This window comes from Oncorhynchus kisutch, linkage group LG18, assembly GCF_002021735.2.
Source record: "Oncorhynchus kisutch isolate 150728-3 linkage group LG18, Okis_V2, whole genome shotgun sequence".
NCBI lineage: Eukaryota > Metazoa > Chordata > Actinopteri > Salmoniformes > Salmonidae > Oncorhynchus > Oncorhynchus kisutch.
In genome coordinates this window covers 38,967,495-38,988,927 of record NC_034191.2, presented here as the reverse complement: position 1 = coordinate 38,988,927, position 21,433 = coordinate 38,967,495, and the positions used below count along the sequence as shown (strand labels likewise).

Sequence of the window (21,433 nt, the reverse complement as noted above, 5' to 3'; positions counted from 1 at the left end):
TCTCATTTAGTTTTGAGTCAAGTACCACATACATATTTAAAGTAATAAAGATTTTTCATTGACTTTGGGTTACAGTGATACCAGATACTAGACAGTATGGAAAAGGCTGTGGTGTTTATTATGTTGAATATGGGAAAAAACCCTTTATTTCAATACAAAGAAAACAAGTAATAATCATAGTTGTTTATTTTAGTCCTAAGAATGTGGCAGAGCTGGAGCAGGAAGGACCCTCCTTTTGTTCACAGTCAAATTGGAGCTGTGTTCCAAATGGCAACCTATTCCCTATATACAGTAGTGCAATATATAGTGAGTTAGGGTGCCATTTTTTTTACACATCCTGGCTGTCTCACGGGTCCTGGTTCATTCAGAGTGGCAACTTTGCAGCTCCTACAGTATGTACTGTATGTAGATATATATATACATACAGTGCATTCGGAAAGTATTCAGACCCCTTGATTTTTCCACATTTTGTTACGTTACAGCCTTATTCTAAAATGTATTATATTGTTTTTTACCCTCATCAATCAACACACAATACCCCATAATTAAAAAGCAAAAACAGGATTTTATAAATGTTTGCTGATTTATAATTAACATTTACATAAGTAATCAGAACCTTTACTCAGTACTCAGCACCTTTGGCAGCAATTACAGCCCCGAGTCTTCTTGGGTATGATGCTACAAGCTTGGCACACCTGTGTTTGGGGAGTTTTTCCCATTCTTCTCTGCAGATCCTCTCAAGCTCTGTCAGGTTGGATGGGGAGTGTCGCTCACAGCTATTTTCAGGCCTCTCCAGAGATGTTCGATCTGGTTGAAGTCCCGGCTCTGGCTGGGCCACTCAAGGACATTCAGAGACTTGTCCCGAAGCCACTCCTGCATTATCTTGGCTGTATGCTTCGCGCTGTTGTCCTGTTGGAAGGTGAACCTTCACCCCAGTCTGAGGTCTTTAGCGCTCTAGAGCAGGTTTTCATCAAGGTTCTTTGTACTTTGCTCCGTTCATCTTTCCCTCGTTCCTGACTAGTCTCCCAGCCCCTGTCGCTGAAGAACATCCGCACAGCATGATGCTGCCACCACCACCGTAGGGATGGTGCCAGGTTTCCTCCAGATGTGAAGCTTGGTGTTCAGGCCAAAAGAGTTCAATCTTGGCTTCATCAGACCAGGCCGGAAATCAGACCAGATCAGGCTTCCATTCAAAATGCAAAATCGACAGTGTCTGATATGTCTGAAGCAATGAATAAACAGTACATTTGAATGTACGGTACATATTCACGGTGTGTGTCGTCGTATGTGACTGTATTGGCAAGGGCCACGTTGATAGAAATAAATCAAGTCGTTTCCTGATGAAGACCGCCCTGGTAAGTCCAGAACAGAGGAAGTGACACCGGCTGTGGCAACACTTCCTTCCTTCTTGTGGGGCAGGTTGGGTGACTCTGAGAGGAGGGAATGTGGGTGTGAGGGACATTTCAGTTCAGTTCTTTCTCACAGCTTCGTAGACAACAGGTGTAGACTAATAGTGAACCTGGCGTGTCTTTTTCCAACAGTGCAGAGTTAAAGATCAAATAAAAAGACTAATAGTTACACGACAAGTGAATACACAGGGAGTGTGAAGTCAGTGTGGATGTGTGTGCGTACGTAGGCATATGTGGTGTGTGTGTGCTGGAATCTGTGAGAGAGAGAGAGACTTACCCTTTGTCTGGCCCCTCCCAGCCCCGTACTCTCTCCTCCCCTCTGTGTGGAGCTGAGTTGTGTGCTGAGAAGCTGAAGTGCCAAACTGTGCACAGCGGCAGGACAGGTGAGGGAGGAGGGAAACAGAGCAGGACTGTCTACACTTCTTCAAAGGCCGAGAGAGTGAAAGAGAGAGGAGCGAGATAAAAAATAAAAAAAACAGTGAGAGTGACAATCCCACTGCCCCTGTCAGAATGCTGAGAAGGAAGAGGAGTGTATCCTTTGGGGGATACGGCTGGTACGTTACCTTAACTCTCGTACGGCTTGTGGCTGGAGGTGTGTGTGTGTGTGTGTGTGTGTGTGAACGTGGGTGTGTGAATTCAGCAGGCTGCCGTTGTTCAGACTAGAGCTGTGTGTGTTTTGAAAGGAAGGATGGGTGGAGGGCTTTGTCTGTTCCACTTTGTGTGTGTGTGTGCAGCACTTCTGCAGCAGTTTGCTTGGCTGCTGTTCTGTCTCTGTACTGTCTCTACCAGGGGGAATGATCACAGATGGTTGTCAATGAGTTGCTTTGTGTTGTTGTCCTCTCATCTGTAGGACTCTGTGTTTCTCTAGTGGCGTTTTTTTAAATCTCAAGTGCAGAAAATGTGATCGCTTTTTGTCTAATGACACAAAGCAAGACACCCTGCCACTTTTTTGGTAAACAGCTGAGGAATGGGACCATCCATGAGATCCAAATGATCAAATGTTTTTAAGCTAAACAGCTTTGGTTTATAATTATATAATTATATTGTTTATGTAAAACAAACTCATATTTTGGGGTAGACTTTTGAACTTAGCTCATGAGGCATTTATAAGTAATATTCATTTAAAAGTAAATACCAGATTGCCACTTTTAAGTGAATCTCTTACACTACTTGGGTCAGCTCATGAATGTATGTATGATCTCAGTTTGCAAGGCCTATATGACATTTTCATGTGTGAGAGTTAGTTTTTCCTGAAAAGTGAAAAGGCAATCGCCTCAGAAGAGAGAAACGCTGACAACGTGAGGTGAATGGAGCTTGGCTTCACGCCTTCACACACTTCACTTCAGGTACAAACGCACGCACACGCATGCATTTTGTGTGTCACTGTTGCTGTGTCCAGTTCACCCAACAGTACACATTTTTATTGTACCTCTGGATAAGCACATCTGATTCAACTAATCATCAAACCCTCAATGAGTTGAAATAGGTGTTTATCCAGGGCTACACAGGAAATGTGTACTGTTGGGTGAACCGGAGGACCAGGGTTGAGAAACGCCACTGTAGAGAGACCATGAGACAGCTGGTGAACTACCCTCTCTCAGCTCACCTCAATGTATTACTGCATTGATGCTGTCAACCCACCATGTAGTCAATAATGGAATACACTCAAACCACTTCCTCATGCTGAAACAGGCTGGCTGCTGCCAAGCAGGCACAGTGTTGACTACAGTAAACCCAGAGGTTTAAAGGTGCTGAAATGAATTACTGCATCCACTCTCAAGTAGTGGCTGTTCGGATTCTTGCTAAGCTACATCTTTCTACTGTTGCTCTAGAGCTGGGAACACAGTTATCTGTGGCCTGCCAGGTCTGCGCCAGCTTGCTGTTGTGGTGGCATTTCTGAAGATCAGGCTGGGCATTAGATAGAGACGGAGGGAGGGAGGTGTCAGGCCCATCAGATGGTGAAGGAGAGAGAGAAAGTAATGAGGGAGGAGAAAAAGAGGTAGCATAAGGAGAGTTAGTGGAGGAGAGGCATATATCATGGCATTAATCATCCATGCCATCTGTGGTGCTGAGACACAATGTTGTTTTTGATGGAGGAGTACCTCCAGACTGCATCTCTGTGCATCTCTGTGTCTTTATAGTAAGACACACACACACACCATATGGAGAGATGTAGTCACAGGGTGTGTGCAGGCTTCTTATCAAACAATGTTCTTGAGTTGGTGTATGTATCAGCCTTGTGGTCAGGGCAGGGCCACTTCCCCTCTCTATACGAGCCTCCAGAGATACAGCCCAATAAAGCCTAAATCATTGTCCCTGAGTCTCATAGTACACAGCCAGTGTAAGGCTGGCAGGGTGGAGACAGCAGAGGAGGGTGGGGAGGCTGACTGGGGGTGAAAGAGGGGGGCTTTATGGTTGTTGTTGACCAGTGATGATGATGATCACAGAGAGGCCATTCATAGAAGCATCCAGAAAGATTGTGATGATGATACTCAAAGCACTGGACAACATTCAACTGATATGTGTTTATGTCTGAGATGACAAGGAAGCTGGAATAGACATCAAATGGCATCTGATTACCTACAGAGTACACTACTTTTGAACAAGAAAGGTAAAAAAGTAGTGCACTATGTAGGGTCAAGGGTACCATTTGGGATGCATAGATACTACTTGGCTAAGTGACATAGGGCTTGTAGTTAGGGAGCATAGGTGTACTGTACTAGGAGTCTTGACATTTTCAGGTCAGTTGTCATGAAGGTCATTCATGGTTGTGAGAGGTGTCCACTCATGTCTGTGATGGCATTATGCAGGCTTCACCACACACAGACAAAACACAATGCCCACCAATAACATTACCAAGAGAGAGATATTTTATTTTATCTTATTCGTTTTTACAATGTAAAACCAAAGTGATTTTCAGCCTTTAGAATGATCAAATGAACAGGCAATGGTTTTGAATCGTTAACCATCATTAAAATCATTCAATCGTTGTTTTCTTTCTGGTGTTTCCTTATAGAAAATGTTGAAATTCCTATTTTATTTGTCGATTTCTATTTGAATCACCGGAGTCTGGGACTGAAGTGAACGAAGTACGATAACAACTGCTCTTAAAAAGGTCCAACAACTAGCGCCAGCCATAGTCACTGTGTGAGCAGTAGGGGGTGAATGACTGTTTTTAAAGCTTTCTAATGTAAATGTTGTGGATGGTTTATGTATGTCTGTTATTGGAATCCGCTCAGAGTTCATTCTTGTTGACTGGCCTGTAAAATGTGTTCGTGTTTGAACTCCATGCATCTAAAAATAAAAAATTTTACAACACCAATTATTTAATCTATTACATTGGAAGGTACCAACCATGTTGCGCCTCTTAGCGCCACATAATTAAGTGATAACATAGACAACATCATATTTTGTTTCATGACCAGTAACCTCCCTCTCTCTCCCCCCTCTCCCCTAACCCCCCCTCTTTCTTTCTTTCTTTCTTTCTTTCTTTCTTTTTTTCTTTCTCTCGCTCTCTCTCTCTCTTTCTCTTTCTCTCTCTCGCTCTTTCTCTCTCGCTCTCTCGCTCTCTCGCTCTCACTCTTTCTCCCTCTCTCTTTCTCGCTCTCTCTTTCTCGCTCTTTCTTTCTCTCGCTCTCTCTCTCGCTCTCTCTCACTCTTTCTTGCTCTCGCTCTCTTTCTCGCTCTCTCTCTCGCTCTCTCTTTCGCTCTTTCTCTTTCTCCCTCTTTCTCTCTTTCTCTCTCTCGCTCTCTCGCTCTTTCTCTCTCTCGCTCTTTCTCTCTCTCACTCTTTCTCTCTCTCTCTCTTTCTCGCTCTCTCTCTCGCTCTCTCTCTCTCGCTCTTTCTCCCTCTTTCTCTCTTTCTCTCTCTTTCACTCTCTCGCTCTTTCTCTCTCTCGCTCTCTTGCTCTCTCTCATTCTCTCTCTTTCTTTCTCTCTCTCTCGCTCTCTCTCTTGTTCTCTCTCTTTCTCTCTCTAGGATTGACAAGTCTACCATCGCAGCGCTGAAAGGCCGGTAAGTGTTCCATTGACACTGAGCTTAGAGGAGCCGACGGTCCCGTGGCCCTCTGTGATTTAATCTCCACTGATCTATACACTATTTATTTATCCACAGTCATGTACTCTCTCTCTATTCTACCTTCCCTTTTTGCAACTGTTTTCCCCCTTCGCTGACTGCCTTGTGGGAGTTCATAAACTGTGATGCAGGGGCTGTCGCAGAACATCTGCATTCACAGAGATCGTTAAAAGGAGGGGGAGAGCGAGAAAAGCAGAGAGGGGGAGAAGAAGGTCCCGTGTGGCTTAGTTGGGAGAGCATGGCGCTTGTGACACCAGGGTTGTGGATTTAATTCCCACGGGGGACCAGTATGAAAAGAGTATGAACATTTATGAACTCACTGGAGAAGAGCGTCTGTTAAATGACATAAATGTAAGGAGAGAGAGAGAGAGAGAGAGAGAGCTTGGGCACATGCTTGCCTAAAAATGCGTGGGTTGGTGGAGAAATGCTGGCACACTCCATGCGTGGTTAGTGACAGCTTTTCCAGCATTAGAGTTCAGGATTGTGTGAAGCTCCTCTCTTAGTCTTTCCAACCTCCTCCATGGTTTGGCTCCACATATTGGAATACGGGCTTGACCCAACAGAGCTGAGGGAAAGCGATGTGTCTACCTGAGTGGAGGAGGGCTGGTTTGGGGAGTCTTGCTAATAGGGCATGGGTGGGCCCATTCAATCCGGGCCGCAGGAGGTTTGAGTAAAGTAAAACAAATTGTATATGTATAAACCATATAAACGTCCTCTCACTGTCAAATGCACCAGATTTGCCAGTTCTTGCTGTGAGATGTTACCCCACTCTTCCACCAAGGCACCTGCAAGTTCCCGGACATTTTTGGGGGGAATGGCCCTAGCCCTCACCCGCCGATCCAACAGGTCCCAGACATGCTCAATGGGATTGAGATCCGGGCTCTTCGCTGGCTATGGCAGAACACTGACATTCCTGTCTTGCAGGATATCGCGCACAGAACGAGCAGTATGGCTAGTGGCATTGTCATGCTGGAGGGTCATGTCAGGATGAGCCTGCAGGAAGGGTACCACATGAGGGAGGATGATGTCTTCCCTGTAACTCACAGCATTGAGATTACCTGTAATGACAACAAGCTCACTCCGATGATGCTGTGACACACCGCCCCAGACCATGACAGACCCTCCACCTCCAAATCGATCCCATTCCAGAGTACAGGCCTCAGTGTAACGCTCATTCCTTCGACGATAAACGTGGATCCGACCATCACCCGTGGTGAGACAAAACCGCGACTCGTCAGTAAAGAGCACTTTTTGCCAATCCTGTCTGGTCCAACGACGGTGGGTTTGTGCCCATAGGCGACATTGTTGCCGGTGATTTCTGGTGAGGACCTGTCTTACAACAGGCATATAAGCCCTCATTCCAGCCTCTCTCAGCCTGGTACGGACAGTCTGAGCACTGATGGAGGGATTGTGCGTTCCTGGTGTAACTCAGGCAGTTGTTGTTACCATCCTGTACCTGTCCCGCAGTTGTGATGTTCGGTTGTACCGATCCTTTGCAGGTGTTGTTACACGCGTTTTGCCACTGCGAGGATGATCAGCTGTCTGTCCTGTCTCCCTGTAGCGCTGTCTTAGGCGTCTCACAGTACAGACATTGCCATTTATTACCATTTATTCAAGCAGATGAGCAAGGGACCCTGGGTATCTTTCTTTTGGTGTTTTTCAGAGTCAGTAGAAAGGCCTCTTTAGTGTCCTAACTTTTCATAACTGTGACCTTAATTGCCTACCGTCTGTAAGCTGTTAGTGTCTTAACGACCGTTCCACAGGTGCATGTTCATGAATTGTTTATGGTTCATTGAACAAGCATGGGACAGTGTTTAAACCCTTTACAATTAAGATCTGTGAAGTTATTTGGATTTTTATGAATTATCTTTGAGAGACAGGGTCCTGAAAAAGGGACATTTCTTTTTTTTGCTGGGGTTATATACAGTGTATCTTGTATTTTATGAAATGGTATATTCAAGGCTCCCTTGTAAAAGACACGCTGGTCCCAATGGTGACTTATTAAAGAAAGGTCAATAATATACTGTTTACTCCTTTTTTTGTGTGGGAATGATTATTGTGGGTTAAAAAATCACTCGAGGCCACTTCAACATCTGAGACTAGATAGAAAGGACCTATACAGTATAAATTAAATTATAATAAATTATAATATAAATTATAATGGACCTATATATTTATATAAATTATAATGGACCTATATATTTATATAAATTATAATGGACCTATATATTTATATAAATTATAATGGACCTATATATTTATATAAATTATAATGGACCTATATATTTATATAAATTATAATGGACCTATATATTTATATAAATTATAATGGACCTATATATTTATAGAAATTTTAATGGACCTATATATTTATAGAAATTTTAATGGACCTATATATTTATAGAAATTATAATGGACCTATATATTTATAGAAATTAGAATGGACCTATATATTTATAGAAATTAGAATGGACCTATATATTTATAGAAATTAGAATGGACCTATATATTTATAGAAATTAGAATGGACCTATATATTTATAGAAATTAGAATGGACCTATATATTTTCAAATAACTGCCCTCTTTCTGGCCCGCAATTCATTTTGACAGACAAATCGGTGCCAATATAGCTGTGAATTTTGAAATCCCGATGTGGCCCTCGAGCCAAAAAGTTTCCCCCACCCCTGTAATAGAGGTTGCCGTAGCGATGAGAGGAGCATTTTGCGGTAGAGATGTGCTAGAGATGTGTTAGTCTGGGTTAGTCTCCCGTTGGACAAGAAAATGGATCCTGATTCTGCCTCACAACCCCATAGCTATTCATAGCCACCCAGGGGATGACCGAGTTCACTGCCACGCACAAATAAACACTCTCATCAATTATTTGTTTCTCTCGTCTTCTCTTTCTCTTCCTCTCATTTGTACATCTACCCTTTCCACTGTCTCTGTCACCTTGATGTTGAGTAGCAACAGGAGGTGGAGTTTAAAAGGAGTGTACCCTGCTCTGTGATCCATTAGAGACCTCCAAATCGAGGGCTGCCTTCCAAATGGAACCCTATTTCCCTGCATAGTGCACTACTTTGGACCAGAGGGCTGTGGTAGTGCACTATAAGTAGAGCACTGTGTAGGGAATAGGGCGCCATTTGGGACGCGCCCAAGGTGTATTTTAACATGCCGCCCCACACAGGATATGCTAAATAAGGTTGGCCTGTTGCCTATCTGTTTAGTCTGTGGCGGTCCAAGTGTATTATGCTGGTTGGAGTGGGCCTGAATATGAATGAGGTAGTCGTGACTGTGGACCATGGACTGTGGACCGTGGACCGTGCTTCTGCTGAAACGCCACTGACTAGTGCTGGTCAACTGGCTGGCTGGGTTTTTGGGCTGCTGGGTTGCGTGTCTGTGTGTGTCTGTCTGTCGAAGGCCCCTCCAAGCGAGGTCACGTATACCAGGCATGTTGGTGAGAGAACAGGGGGCAGTGGTGGTGGGAGGGGGAGTGGGAGGGAGAGGGAGTGGGAGGGGGAGAGAGGGGGAGGGAGAGGAGGAGGAGGGAGAGGAGGAGGGAGAGGGGGAGGGAGAGAGGGGGAGGGAGGGGGAGGGAGGGGGAGGGAGAGGAGGAGGGGGAACTTCAAAGCAGCTGGCTGCAGGTGTCTGTTGTTCACAGGCTGCTATAGTGCTGTAGCTCTCCCCCTCTCTCCCCCTCTCTCCCCCTCTCTCCCACTCCCTCCCCCTCTCTCCCCCTCTCTCCCTCCCCCTCTCCCTCCTCCACTCCCTCCCACTCTCTCCCACTCTCCCCCTCTCACCCCCTCTCTCCCTCCCCTCTCCCTCCTCCACTCCCTCCCCCTCTCTCCCACTCCCTCCCCCTCTCTCCCCCTCTCTCCCTCCTCCCCTCTCTCCCCCTCTCTCCCACTCCCTCCCCCTCTCTCCCCCTCTCTCCCACTCTCCCCCTCTCTCCCACTCCCTCCCCCACTCTCCCCCTCTCTCCCACTCCCTCCCCCTCTCTCCCACTCCCTCCCCCTCTCTCCCACTCTCTCCCCCTCTCTCACAGCTCTCATTAAAGCCCTGTGTGTGTGTTTTTGTGTGGAATAATTTTAATTTTTTTGTGCGCTTGCCCATTTCTCTGAAATCCTTAAACAAATTCTGGACAGTCAAAGCCTATTTAGTACTGTGTGTGTGTGTGTGTGTGTGTGTGTGTGTGTGCGCACACACGTTGGCTTACTTGCATGTCAGAGCAGGTCAGTGTGGATTTGCTGATGGACCAAGCGGGCGATGCTCCTGGGGATATGAGAGGCTGGCAACAACTCCCTCCCCCCTCTCTCTCACCCTCGCTCCCCTGCCACTACAAAGTGAGCGCTCTGCATTCAATTTGCACCAAAAGCACACCACCTCATTAATAACACCATAATCAGGACTGAGTGTGTGTGTGTGTGTTTATGGGGGAGATAGGGAGGACAGAGGGCTGAAAGGAGGAGTGAAGGTCGGGTAACTCGCACCGAGCAAAGATGCCTCGCAAAATGTGGTGAGTTCTCTCTCTCCTTTCTCTGTCTGTAAATGTGGTGAGTCCTCTCTCTCCTTTCTCTGTCTGTAAATGTGGTGAGTCCTCTCTCTCCTTTCTCTGTCTGTAAATGTGGTGAGTCCTCTCTCTCCTTTCTCTGTCTGTAAATGTGGTGAGTCCTCTCTCTCCTTTCTCGGTCTGTAAATGTGGTGAGTCCTCTCTCTCCTTTCTCTGTCTGTAAATGTGGTGAGTCCTCTCTCTCCTTTCTCTGTCTGTAAATGTGGTGAGTCCTCTCTCTCCTTTCTCGGTCTGTAAATGTGGTGAGTCCTCTCTCTTCTTTCTCTGTCTGTAAATGTGGTGAGTCCTCTCTCTCCTTTCTCTGTCTGTAAATGTGGTGAGTCCTCTCTCTCCTTTCTCTGTCTGTAAATGTGGTGAGTCCTCTCTCTCCTTTCTCTGTCTGTAAATGTGGTGAGTCCTCTCTCTCCTTTCTCTGTCTGTAAATGTGGTGAGTCCTCTCTCTCCTTTCTCTGTCTGTAAATGTGGTGAGTCATCTCTCCTTTCTCTGTCTGTAAATGTGGTGAGTCCTCTCTCTCCTTTCTCTGTCTGTAAATGTGGTGAGTCCTCTCTCTCCTTTCTCTGTCTGTAAATGTGGTGAGTCCTCTCTCTCCTTTCTCTGTCTGTAAATGTGGTGAGTCCTCTCTCTCCTTTCTCTGTCTGTAAATGTGGTGAGTCCTCTCTCTCCTTTCTCTGTCTGTAAATGTGGTGAGTCCTCTCTCCTTTCTCTGTCTGTAAATGTGGTGAGACCTCTCTCTCCTTTCTCTGTCTGTAAATGTGGTGAGTCCTCTCTCCTTTCTCTGTCTGTAAATGTGGTGAGTCCTCTCTCTCCTTTCTCTGTCTGTAAATGTGGTGAGTCCTCTCTCTCCTTTCTCTGTCTGTAAATGTGGTGAGTCCTCTCTCTCCTTTCTCTGTCTGTAAATGTGGTGAGTCCTCTCTCTCCTTTCTCTGTCTGTAAATGTGGTGAGTCCTCTCTCCTTTCTCTGTCTGTAAATGTGGTGAGTCCTCTCTCTCCTTTCTCTGTCTGTAAATGTGGTGAGTCCTCTCTCTCCTTTCTCTGTCTGTAAATGTGGTGAGTCCTCTCTCCTTTCTCTGTCTGTAAATGTGGTGAGACCTCTCTCTCCTTTCTCTGTCTGTAAATGTGGTGAGTCCTCTCTCTCCTTTCTCTGTCTGTAAATGTGGTGAGTCCTCTCTCTCCTTTCTCTGTCTGTAAATGTGGTGAGTCCTCTCTCTCCTTTCTCTGTCTGTAAATGCGGTGAGTCCTCTCTCCTTTCTCTGTCTGTAAATGTGGTGAGTCCTCTCTCTCCTTTCTCTGTCTGTAAATGTGGTGAGTCCTCTCTCTCCTTTCTCTGTCTGTAAATGTGGTGAGTCCTCTCTCTCCTTTCTCTGTCTGTAAATGTGGTGAGTCCTCTCTCCTTTCTGTCTGTAAATGTGGTGAGTCCTCTCTCTCCTTTCCCTATCTGTAAATGTGGTGAGTCCTCTCTCTCCTTTCTCTGTCTGTAAATGTGGTGAGTCCTCTCTCTCCTTTCTCTGTCTGTAAATGTGGTGAGTCCTCTCTCTCCTTTCTCTGTCTGTAAATGTGGCGAGTCCTCTCTCTCCTCTCCCTGTCTGTAAATGTGGCAAGTCCTCTCTCTCCTTTCTCTGTCTGTAAATGTGGCGAGTCCTCTCTCTCCTTTCTCTGTCTGTAAATGTGGTGAGTCCTCTCTCTCCTTTCTCTGTCTGTAAATGTGGTGAGTCCTCTCTCTCCTTTCTCTGTCTGTAAATGTGGTGAGTCCTCTCTCTCCTTTCTCTGTCTGTAAATGTGGTGAGTCCTCTCTCTCCTTTCTCTGTCTGTAAATGTGGTGAGTCCTCTCTCTCCTTTCTCTGTCTGTAAATGCGGTGAGTCCTCTCTCCTTTCTCTGTCTGTAAATGTGGTGAGTCCTCTCTCTCCTTTCCCTGTCTGTAAATGTGGTGAGTCCTCTCTCTCCTTTCTCTGTCTGTAAATGTGGTGAGTCCTCTCTCCTTTCTCTGTCTGTAAATGTGGTGAGTCCTCTCTCTCCTTTCTCTGTCTGTAAATGTGGTGAGTCCTCTCTCTCCTTTCTCTGTCTGTAAATGTGGTGAGTCCTCTCTCTCCTTTCTCTGTCTGTAAATGTGGTGAGTCCTCTCTCTCCTTTCTCTGTCTGTAAATGTGGTGAGTCCTCTCTCTCCTTTCTCTGTCTGTAAATGTGGTGAGTCCTCTCTCCTTTCTCTGTCTGTGAATGTGGTGAGTTCTCTCTCTCCTTTCTTTGTCTGTAAATGTGGTGAGTCCTCTCTCTCCTTTCTCTGTCTGTAAATGTGGTGAGTCCTCTCTCTCCTTTCTCTGTCTGTAAATGTGGTGAGTCCTCTCTCCTCTCTCTGTCTGTAAATGTGGTGAGTCCTCTCTCTCCTTTCTCTGTCTGTAAATGTGGTGAGTCCTCTCTCTCCTTTCTCTGTCTGTAAATGTGGTGAGTCCTCTCTCTCCTCTCTCTGTCTGTAAATGTGGTGAGTCCTCTCTCTCCTTTCTCTGTCTGTAAATGTGGTGAGACCTCTCTCCTCTCTCTGTCTGTAAATGTGGTGAGTCCTCTCTCTCCTTTCTCTGTCTGTAAATGTGGTGAGTCCTCTCTCCTTTCTCTGTCTGTAAATGTGGTGAGTCCTCTCTCTCCTTTCTCTGTCTGTAAATGTGGCGAGTCCTCTCTCTCCTTTCTCTGTCTGTAAATGTGGCGAGTCCTCTCTCTCCTTTCTCTGTCTGTAAATGTGGCGAGTCCTCTCTCTCCTATCTCTGTCTGCATTTTCCTTTTCTTTTGTCTGTTAGTCTCTTTTTGCTGAGGACCTGAGTCGTTTTTTCTTGTGGAACATGGAGAAAAGGCCCGTGGTACGTACCACTCCCCAGTCCTTATTTAAACGTGCTTCTCTGGTTTCTGAGGACACGTCTGTCTGTCGACAGGTGAAAATTCCCAGTGGCTTTTTCTTGTCTCCAGGTGTCATTAAAGAGCATTTTTTATCAATAGTTTTCATAGGTTCATGTTTTTTTTTTATGTGGTAACAATTGTCTGTTCTCTTTTCTCACGTGTCTGGTTCTCACGTTTCTCTGAAAGTCATTTTGGGTTGAAATGTTTACACTATAGTTACGGTATTGAGACTAACAAGGACTTCCATGTCTGATGTGTGGACATAGGCTGCATCTCAATGTCACCATATTCCCTTTTTAGTGCGCTACTTATAGTGCACTACCAGAGCCCTCTGGTCAAAAGTAGTGCATTATATAGGGATAGGGTGCCATTTGGGATGCGTAATACTGTCGGAGCAGGAAGGTGGTGGACAGACGCACTGTCATGGCGGATGAGTGTTGTTGTGCTCTTCTTCTTTGTCTCTGTCTCTGCCCCACCCTTCCCCTGCCCCCTCCCTTTCCATCTCCCTGTCTCTCTCCATCTCCTCACCCCTCCATCTCTCCCTCTCCCCTACCTTTTCCTCTACCTCTGTCCCCTTTCTCTCCTGTCGCTCTCTCTCTCCTCCCCCTCTGTCCCCCTTTCCATCTCCTCGTCTCTCTCCATCTCCTCTCACCCCTCCATCTCTCCCTCTCCCACTCCCCTACCTTTCTCTCCACCTCTTTCCCCTTTCTCTCCTGTCTCTCTCTCTCCTCTCCCCTCTATCCTCTCTGTCCCCCTCTCCCCCTCCCCTCCCTTTTTCTCCACATCTGTCCCTTCTCTCTCCCATCTCTCTCTCTCTCCTCCCCCCTCTCTCCCCTCTGTCCCCCTCTCCCCCTCGCCATCTCCCTGTCTCTCTCCATCTCCCTCTCTCCCTTTCACCCTCTCACTCCCTCTTCCCCTCCCTCTCTCCCCACCTTTGTACTTCATCTCCCGTCTCTCCTTCCCCCTCTCCCCCACCCCTCTCTCTCTCCTCTCCTTCTCTCTCCCCTCTGTCCCCCTCTCCCCCACCCCTCTCTTTCTCTCTCCTCCCCCTCTCTCTCCCCTCTGTCCCCCTCTCCCCCACCCCTCTCTCTCTCTCTCTCTCTCTCTCTCTGTGTGAATGACTGTGCAGATGTGGATCCTATAGGTGAGATGTGATGTGTTGCACTGTATATACACGCACACACACACACAGACACGCACATGTGCACACATGTGTGACTCTGTATGTGAGCTAGTCATCTTGGAGCAGGGTAACATGTGTGACTCTGTATGTGAGCTAGTCATCTTGGAGCAGGGGTAACATGTGTGACTCTACATGTGAGCTAGTCATCTTGGAGCAGGGGTAACATGTGTGACTCTACATGTGAGCTAGTCATCTTGGAGCAGGGGTAACATGTGTGACTCTACATGTGAGCTAGTCATCTTGGAGCAGGGTAACATGTGTGACTCTACATGTGAGCTAGTCATCTTGGAGCAGGGTAACATGTGTGACTCTGGGCCTTTTGGATGGCTGGTTCACACTTCACCACGGGACCTTCACTTCATTACCCACATTATTATCTGAGAGAAGTTCTTTGCTAATTAACCCATCTGCGCTGGTAGAGATGTTGACCATCTTCAAGAGTCAGAGACGGATGATAAAAAATGACTATGGAACCGACACCGTGCTCCTCCAACAGCCAACAACACAGCAACAGTGGAGCTATTATCTATCTGTGAGGAAGTCTTGTATGTTTCATCACTTTTTGCCCAGGTGGAAATGTTAACTGTCAACAAGCTTCAGCAGAAGCTATTTTCAGGGCGTGGCATTTACTCTCTGCTGTTTTAGTTTTTTTGGAAAGCCTTCATTTTCAGGAGGGCCGGGAAAACGAACATAGGTCCACCTGTGCTTGTTTGGTCTCCTCTCTTGCAAAGAGAGGTTCTCCTTCTTCCTGTAAAAGTCTCTTGGCTGGGTTGTACGGTATGTTGTGAAAGTAACTCGCCGTCCTATTTAAGGAAGTGTTATTAGGGGTCATGCGGAGGCTGAGTGAGAAATAGGTTGAGAACTGATTCTGAGAGTTGATGGGTTTTTCGTGAAGGAAGTGATGGCACCACACCCATCCCTTTATAGGAAGTGATAGTACCGCGCCCGTCCTCTAACCTCAGGATGGACGTTCTCTCGCTCCTCCGCCCCGCTTCCCACAGCAAGAGCAAGAGTGAGAACACGCAGAACGCAAGGCCTTTCTGCTCACAGATAGCTAATGTTACAGCACGCACTGCAGAAACCAACGGTGTGTAATCACGTTGTCTCCCGTCTTACGAACTGGTTAGACTGTTAGACTGTTCTGATGTCAAATGTAAGACTGTTGAGTATTAAGGGCTAAGTCCTGCTTTGAGATCAGTATCAGTGCAGTAATACAGTATCAGTGCAGTAAAACAGTATCGGTGCAGTAAAACAGTATCGGTGCAGTAAAACAGTATCAGTGCAGTAAAACAGTATCAGTGCAGTAAAACAGTATCAGTGCTGTAAAACAGTATCAGTGTAGTAATACAGTATCAGTGCAGTAAAACAGTATCAGTGTAGTAATACAGTATCAGTGCAGTAATACAGTATCAGTGTAGTAATACAGTATCAGTGCTGTAAAACAGTATCAGTGCAGTAAAACAGTATCAGTGCAGTAAAACAGTATCAGTGCAGTAAAACAGTATCAGTGTAGTAAAACAGTATCAGTGTAGTAATACAGTATCAGTGCAGTAAAACAGTATCAGTGCAGTAATACAGTATCAGTGCAGTAAAACAGTATCAGTGCAGTAATACAGTATCAGTGTAGTAATACAGTATCAGTGCAGTAAAACAGTATCAGTGCAGTAATACAGTATCAGTGTAGTAATACAGTATCAGTGCAGTAATACAGTATCAGTGCAGTAATACAGTATCAGTGTAGCAATACAGTATCAGTGCAGTAATACAGTATCAGTGCAGTAATACAGTATCAGTGTAGTAATACAGTATCAGTGCAGTAATACAGTATCAGTGCATTAATACAGTATCAGTGCAGTAATACAGTATCAGTGTAGTCATACAGTATCAGTGCAGTAATACAGTATCAGTGCAGTAATACAGTATCAGTGCAGTAATACAGTATCAGTGCAGTAATACAGTATCAGTGCAGTAATACAGTATCAGTGCAGTAATACAGTATCAGTGCAGTAATACAGTATCAGTGTAGTAATACAGTATCAGTGCAGTAATACAGTATCAGTGCATTAATACAGTATCAGTGCAGTAATACAGTATCAGTGTAGTCATACAGTATCAGTGCAGTAATACAGTATCAGTGCAGTAATACAGTATCAGTGCATTAATACAGTATCAGTGCAGTAATACAGTATCAGTGTAGTCATACAGTATCAGTGCAGTAATACAGTATCAGTGCAGTAATACAGTATCAGTGCAGTAATACAGTATCAGTGCAGTAATACAGTATCAGTGCAGTAATACAGTATCAGTGCAGTAATGCGTTGATGTAAATAGAAGGGTTGCACATTAGATACGGTTATATCTCAAGTTCGGCTACTGCTCTGTCTATAGCTGTTTCACCCCTAGCTGCTGTTTCACCCCTAGCTGCTGTTTCACCCCTAGCTGCTGTTTCACCCCTAGCTGCTGTTTCACCCCTAGCTGCTGTTTCACCCCTAGCTGCTGTTTCACCCCTAGCTGCTGTTTCACCCCTAGCTGCTGTTTCCCTCGGCTTCCTTCAAAAGGGTGTTACTATTCAAGCCGTAACCAGTCCAATGCTATTTTAATTGAACTGAACACATGTTTTCACATGAGTTCTCTGTTAACCAAGCTCACCCTCTGAATCACATTTGCCTTTTAGGCCTCTTTTCGTTCAGTGACCTACAGTATTAGTCTGTCGCCGCCGTCAATGTGTCATATATGTTTTGCCCACTGGAGGGAACCAGAGGAGTGAGTCAATGTAATTCCAGTCTTGTATTGAGGAGAAACAACGCATTTCCCCCCTGTTCTTTCTCATTTCACCACTAGAGGGAGGTGCGTCCTTGGTTCTCCTCAACTCCTGGGCATTATTATTATTTTATTTATTTTATTTATTTTATTTAACCTTTATTTAACTTGGAAAGTCAGTTAAGAACAAATGATTATTTACAATGGTGTCCTTTCAAAAGCCAAAAGGCCTCCTGTGGGGACGGGGGCTGGAATAAAAAATAAAAAATGTAATTAAAATATACGACAGAACATACATCATGACAAGAGAGACTCCACAACACTACATAAAGAGAGACCTTAAGATAACAACATAGCATGGCAACAACACAACATGACAACTACATGGTAGCAACACAACATGACAACAACATGGTAGCAACACATGACAACACAACATGACAACAACATGGTAGCAACACAACATGGTAGCAGCACAAAACATGGTACAAACATTATTGGGCACAGACAACAGCACAAAGGGCAAGAAGGTAGAGACAACAATACATCACGTGAAGCAGCCACAACTGTCAGTAAGAGTGTCCTTGATTGAGTCTTTGAGTGAAGAGATAAAACGGTCCAGTTTGAGTTTTTTTTTGCAGCTCGTTCCAGTCGGTAGTTGCAGCAAACTGAAAAGAAGAGCGACCCAGGGATGTGTGTGCCTTGGGGGCCTTTAACAGAATGTGACTGGCAGAACGGGTGTTGTATGTGGAGGATGAGGGCTGCAGTAGATATCTCAGATAAGGGGGAGTGAGGCCTAAGAGGGTTTTAAAAAATAAGCATCACCCAGTGGGTCTTGCAACGGGTATACAGAGATGACCAGTTTACAGAGGAGAATAGAGTGCAGTGATGTGTCCTATAAGGAGCATTGGTGGTAAATCTGATGGCTGAATGGTAAAGAACGTCTAGCCGCTCGAGAGCACCCTTACCTGCCAATCTATAAATTACGTCTCCGTAATCTAGCATGGGTAGGATGGTCATCTGAATCAGGGTTAGTTTGGCAGCTGGGGGGAAAGAGGAGCGATTACGATAGAGGAAACCAAGTCTAGATTTAACCTTAGCCTGCAGCTTTGATATGTGCTGAGAGAAGGACAGTGTACCATCTAGCCATACTCCCAAGTCGTTGTATGAGGTGACTACCTCAAGCTCTATACCCTCAGAGGTAGTAATCACAACTGTGGGGAGAAGGGGCATTCTTCTTACCAAACCACATGACCTTTGTTCTGGAAGTGTTCAGAACAAGGTTAAGGGCAGAGAAAGCTTGTTGGACACTAATAAAGCTTTGTTGTAGAGTGTCCTCATTGGTCGTGCAGCATTTTACGATGATTCAGCCACTGCAGAAGTCGGGTGCATTCAAACTTTTTGTGCTTTACCGATGTGGCGCAGAGCTGTTGTGAAAGAAGTGAGTTTGTGTTTATACAGGACCTCCCGCCCTCACCTACCATCAAGCAATCATGTCAATGCGGGAGGCGCGGTACAGAGCTCAACTTGTCCTCGGCGTGCCTCCGGAGGATCCGCAATTGGGTCACACCATCCATACAGGGTCTCCGACCGTATTTTCGGATCAAGCATCAATTGCCCCTGAGGCCTATACCTGTTATACCAGGCAGCAGTGTTTGGTTGGCGCTGATTTGTTTGTGGGACAGGAACTGCTTGATCGCACTTACGGTACATGTAATGCTTATCAATTCCAAATATCTGAGATTTATCCAAGATGTTAAGAAATGTTGTCCTCACAACCACAGAGTTGAACAAAGACGTTTTCCATTTGGGTCGAAAGTCCTGTTGGTTTCTGTGAAGTTTTAGCCTGCGTGACACATAGCAACGATGACCGAGAAAAAATGATACACCATCCTCGATCTTCTCATTGCTCAATGTGAAAGATCCGTTCTCTTGGTGATCCTCTCCGATGCTCTGACTGACTGCGTTTTGAGACGTGGTAATATCTCTGGAGCAACGTGTGTCTTAAACCAAGGAGCCTGGGGGGGGGGGGGGAGGCGGAGACTGTTGCCACGGTAACAGGACAGACTAAAAACCCTTATCGTCACCTGAGGGATCTTCCCCCATAACCATGGAGATCGGACCTGGGGTCCCGTGGCGACTACAGAACGTTCTAATCTGTGCTCCCGGAGTGTATTAGTTGCCATGGGGAGAGGTTGCTGGAGGGTCATGGACACAGCAGCAGATTGTGCTACAGGGCGTTTTATAATGTGCTTACGTAATCTGTTTGACGTTTAAAAGTATCGACCCCTTTTTGAGGTAACGACTGGATAACCTATTCACTATGTCTGTCTGTGTATGCCATCCGTTCACTCAATGACGGATTGGTCTGGTGCTGGAGCTGAAGAGAGAAGAGTGGCTAGGCTGAATGTATGTTACTATATCTGTAGTAAGGCACAGGGTTTGTGTTTGCCGGACCTTCTAGGTAGAGAGCTGCAGTCTCTGATGACATGAACATCTCCCTGAAGGTTAGGCTCACTGCCTGGTGGTAGAATCACAACCATACAACAACCTACTCACTCACTCCCGCACACACAGACACACCGGATCACCTGTTACGGTAAACTCCGTCCCCTCAGCCGAAAACCTTCACTGGATCAGCTGCCTCTTTTGAACAAATGTTTACTCCTTCACTTCCCCACTTGCTGGGTGCTGACGCTCTGATAAGGGCACCAGCTGGCCCCTTGGTTTTAATGGGGCTTTTAAAGGGCCCATAAAGTGGCCCCTGGCCCATTGAGAGCCAGCCTCTCCTCTGTGTGCAATGGCTGAGAGGCCAGGGTAAATACACACACGCATGGGCTAAATGGAAGATGAAACCCCCACCCTACACACACACACACACACACGAAGAGGGTGGGAGAAAGAGGAAGAGATGAGACATGAGGAGGAGTGTTTTTCTTTCCCCCCCCATCTCTTTCATGTGTCCTCTTCATTGTGTACATTACAGATCAAAGCAGATGCTCTTGAGCCGGTCGACATACCAGACAAGCATATCAAAACGCTTCATACAGTACAGTTGACACACATGTATTTAACCATGTGTTATAAGTTCTGTATTATAGCTTTGTGAAGATGGCAAGACATCAGGGAATAGTTATACCAAATGGCTAAATAAACAATGCTCTTTTATTACATATACAGCTGTACTGTGGGCCTAGGTATTTTGATATCCTGTTAAATTGAAGCTCCTGTTAAACAGAAATCAGACCCTTGGCTTTAGATGCCACGCTTGATTTCCATACTGAGTATCTGTTGTCTGTCCCTGTGTGCTCTGTCTTTCTGTCTGTGCACTGTATCCTCCTCACAGTGTTTTCAAATGGCTCGTTCCTTTCAACAAAGTCAGCCACGGTTGCTGTTGGAAACGAGCGTTGAGGAAGCGGGGAGCTGCGTGGTAACAAATGCACGTCCAAGCAGCATGTTAAGCCACTCCCCTTCAGCCTCAACCCGAGATAAAAGAGAGAAGAGCTCCGAGAGCGAGAGATAGTGAGGCCACGATAACAGCAAAGAGACAAAGTTACTTCACAGTGATTGAACGTCCAGACAGAAAGAGGAAAGAAAGCCTTCCTTCTCTCAGCCCTACGGCTGCCCTTTCTTCTGCTCCCCTTGAGACGGGCTTTAGCATCTGAAAAGGAGTGAAAAGGCTTAAAGGGAGATGGAGACACATGGGAAGAGACGTGGTGATGGAGTATCTTTTACAGAAAAGGATAGATGGGGACAAAGAAGATAGACACAGAGAGACAGAGAGAGAGAGACAGACACAGAGAAACACAGAGAGACAGAGAGAGAGACAGACACAGAGAGACAGAGAGAGACACAGAGAGACAGACACAGAGAGACACAGAGAGAGAGACACACAGAGAGACAGAGAGAGAGAGAGACACAGAGAGACAGAGAGAGAGAGAGAGAGAGAGACAGACACAGAGAGACGGAGAGAGAGACAGACACAGAGAGACAGACAGACACAGACAGACAAAGAGAGAGAGACCGACAGAGAGAGAGAGACAGACACAGAGACACAGAGAGACAGAGAGAGAGAGAGAGAGAGAGAGAGAGAGAGAGAGACAGACACAGAGAGACAGAGAGACAGACACAGAGAGACAGACAGAGAGACAGAGAGACAGACAGAGAGAGAGAGACCGACAGAGAGAGAGAGACAGACAGAGAAAGAGAGAGAGAGAGACAGACACAGATAGAGAGAGAGAGGGACATACAGAGAGAGAGAGACAGACACAGAGAGAGAGACACAGAGAGACTCTTGTATGTTGGAAATGGGAAGTGCTCGGCTGTGCTGGGCTGGCATCGGCTGAGCTCACCAGACGTGACACTGAGATACATAGAGAGCTGTGAAGTCTGACTGGGCTTTGGCCCCGTGCCAGAAGACCCACATGATCAACAGATCTTCTATCAAGTGTGTATGTCTGGTGATGTATAGATATCATGTTGAGTGTCCTTTATTGTCAGTGTGTACCATGTATGAAGACAGTAGTTTAGAACTGAATACATGGTACAGTATGTGC

General features: G+C 45.9%; 1 protein-coding gene across 3 annotated transcripts in view; it reads left to right on the top strand.

The window, feature by feature from the left end:
- Nucleotides 1-21,433, top strand: part of LOC109908962 (rap1 GTPase-activating protein 2-like) — a 103,812-nt gene that overhangs the window by 9,796 nt on the left and 72,583 nt on the right. For 2 of the 3 annotated variants that reach the window (XM_020507780.2, XM_031795998.1), the window contains exons 1-2: nucleotides 1,751-1,963; nucleotides 5,389-5,424. In XM_020507780.2, the coding sequence (XP_020363369.1) occupies nucleotides 1,920-1,963; nucleotides 5,389-5,424 (80 nt within the window). In that variant the 5' untranslated portion in view covers nucleotides 1,751-1,919. Of the gene's footprint in view, nucleotides 1-1,750; nucleotides 1,964-5,388; nucleotides 5,425-21,433 lie in introns of those variants that run through there. The other variant, XM_031795999.1, reaches the window with a different exon arrangement.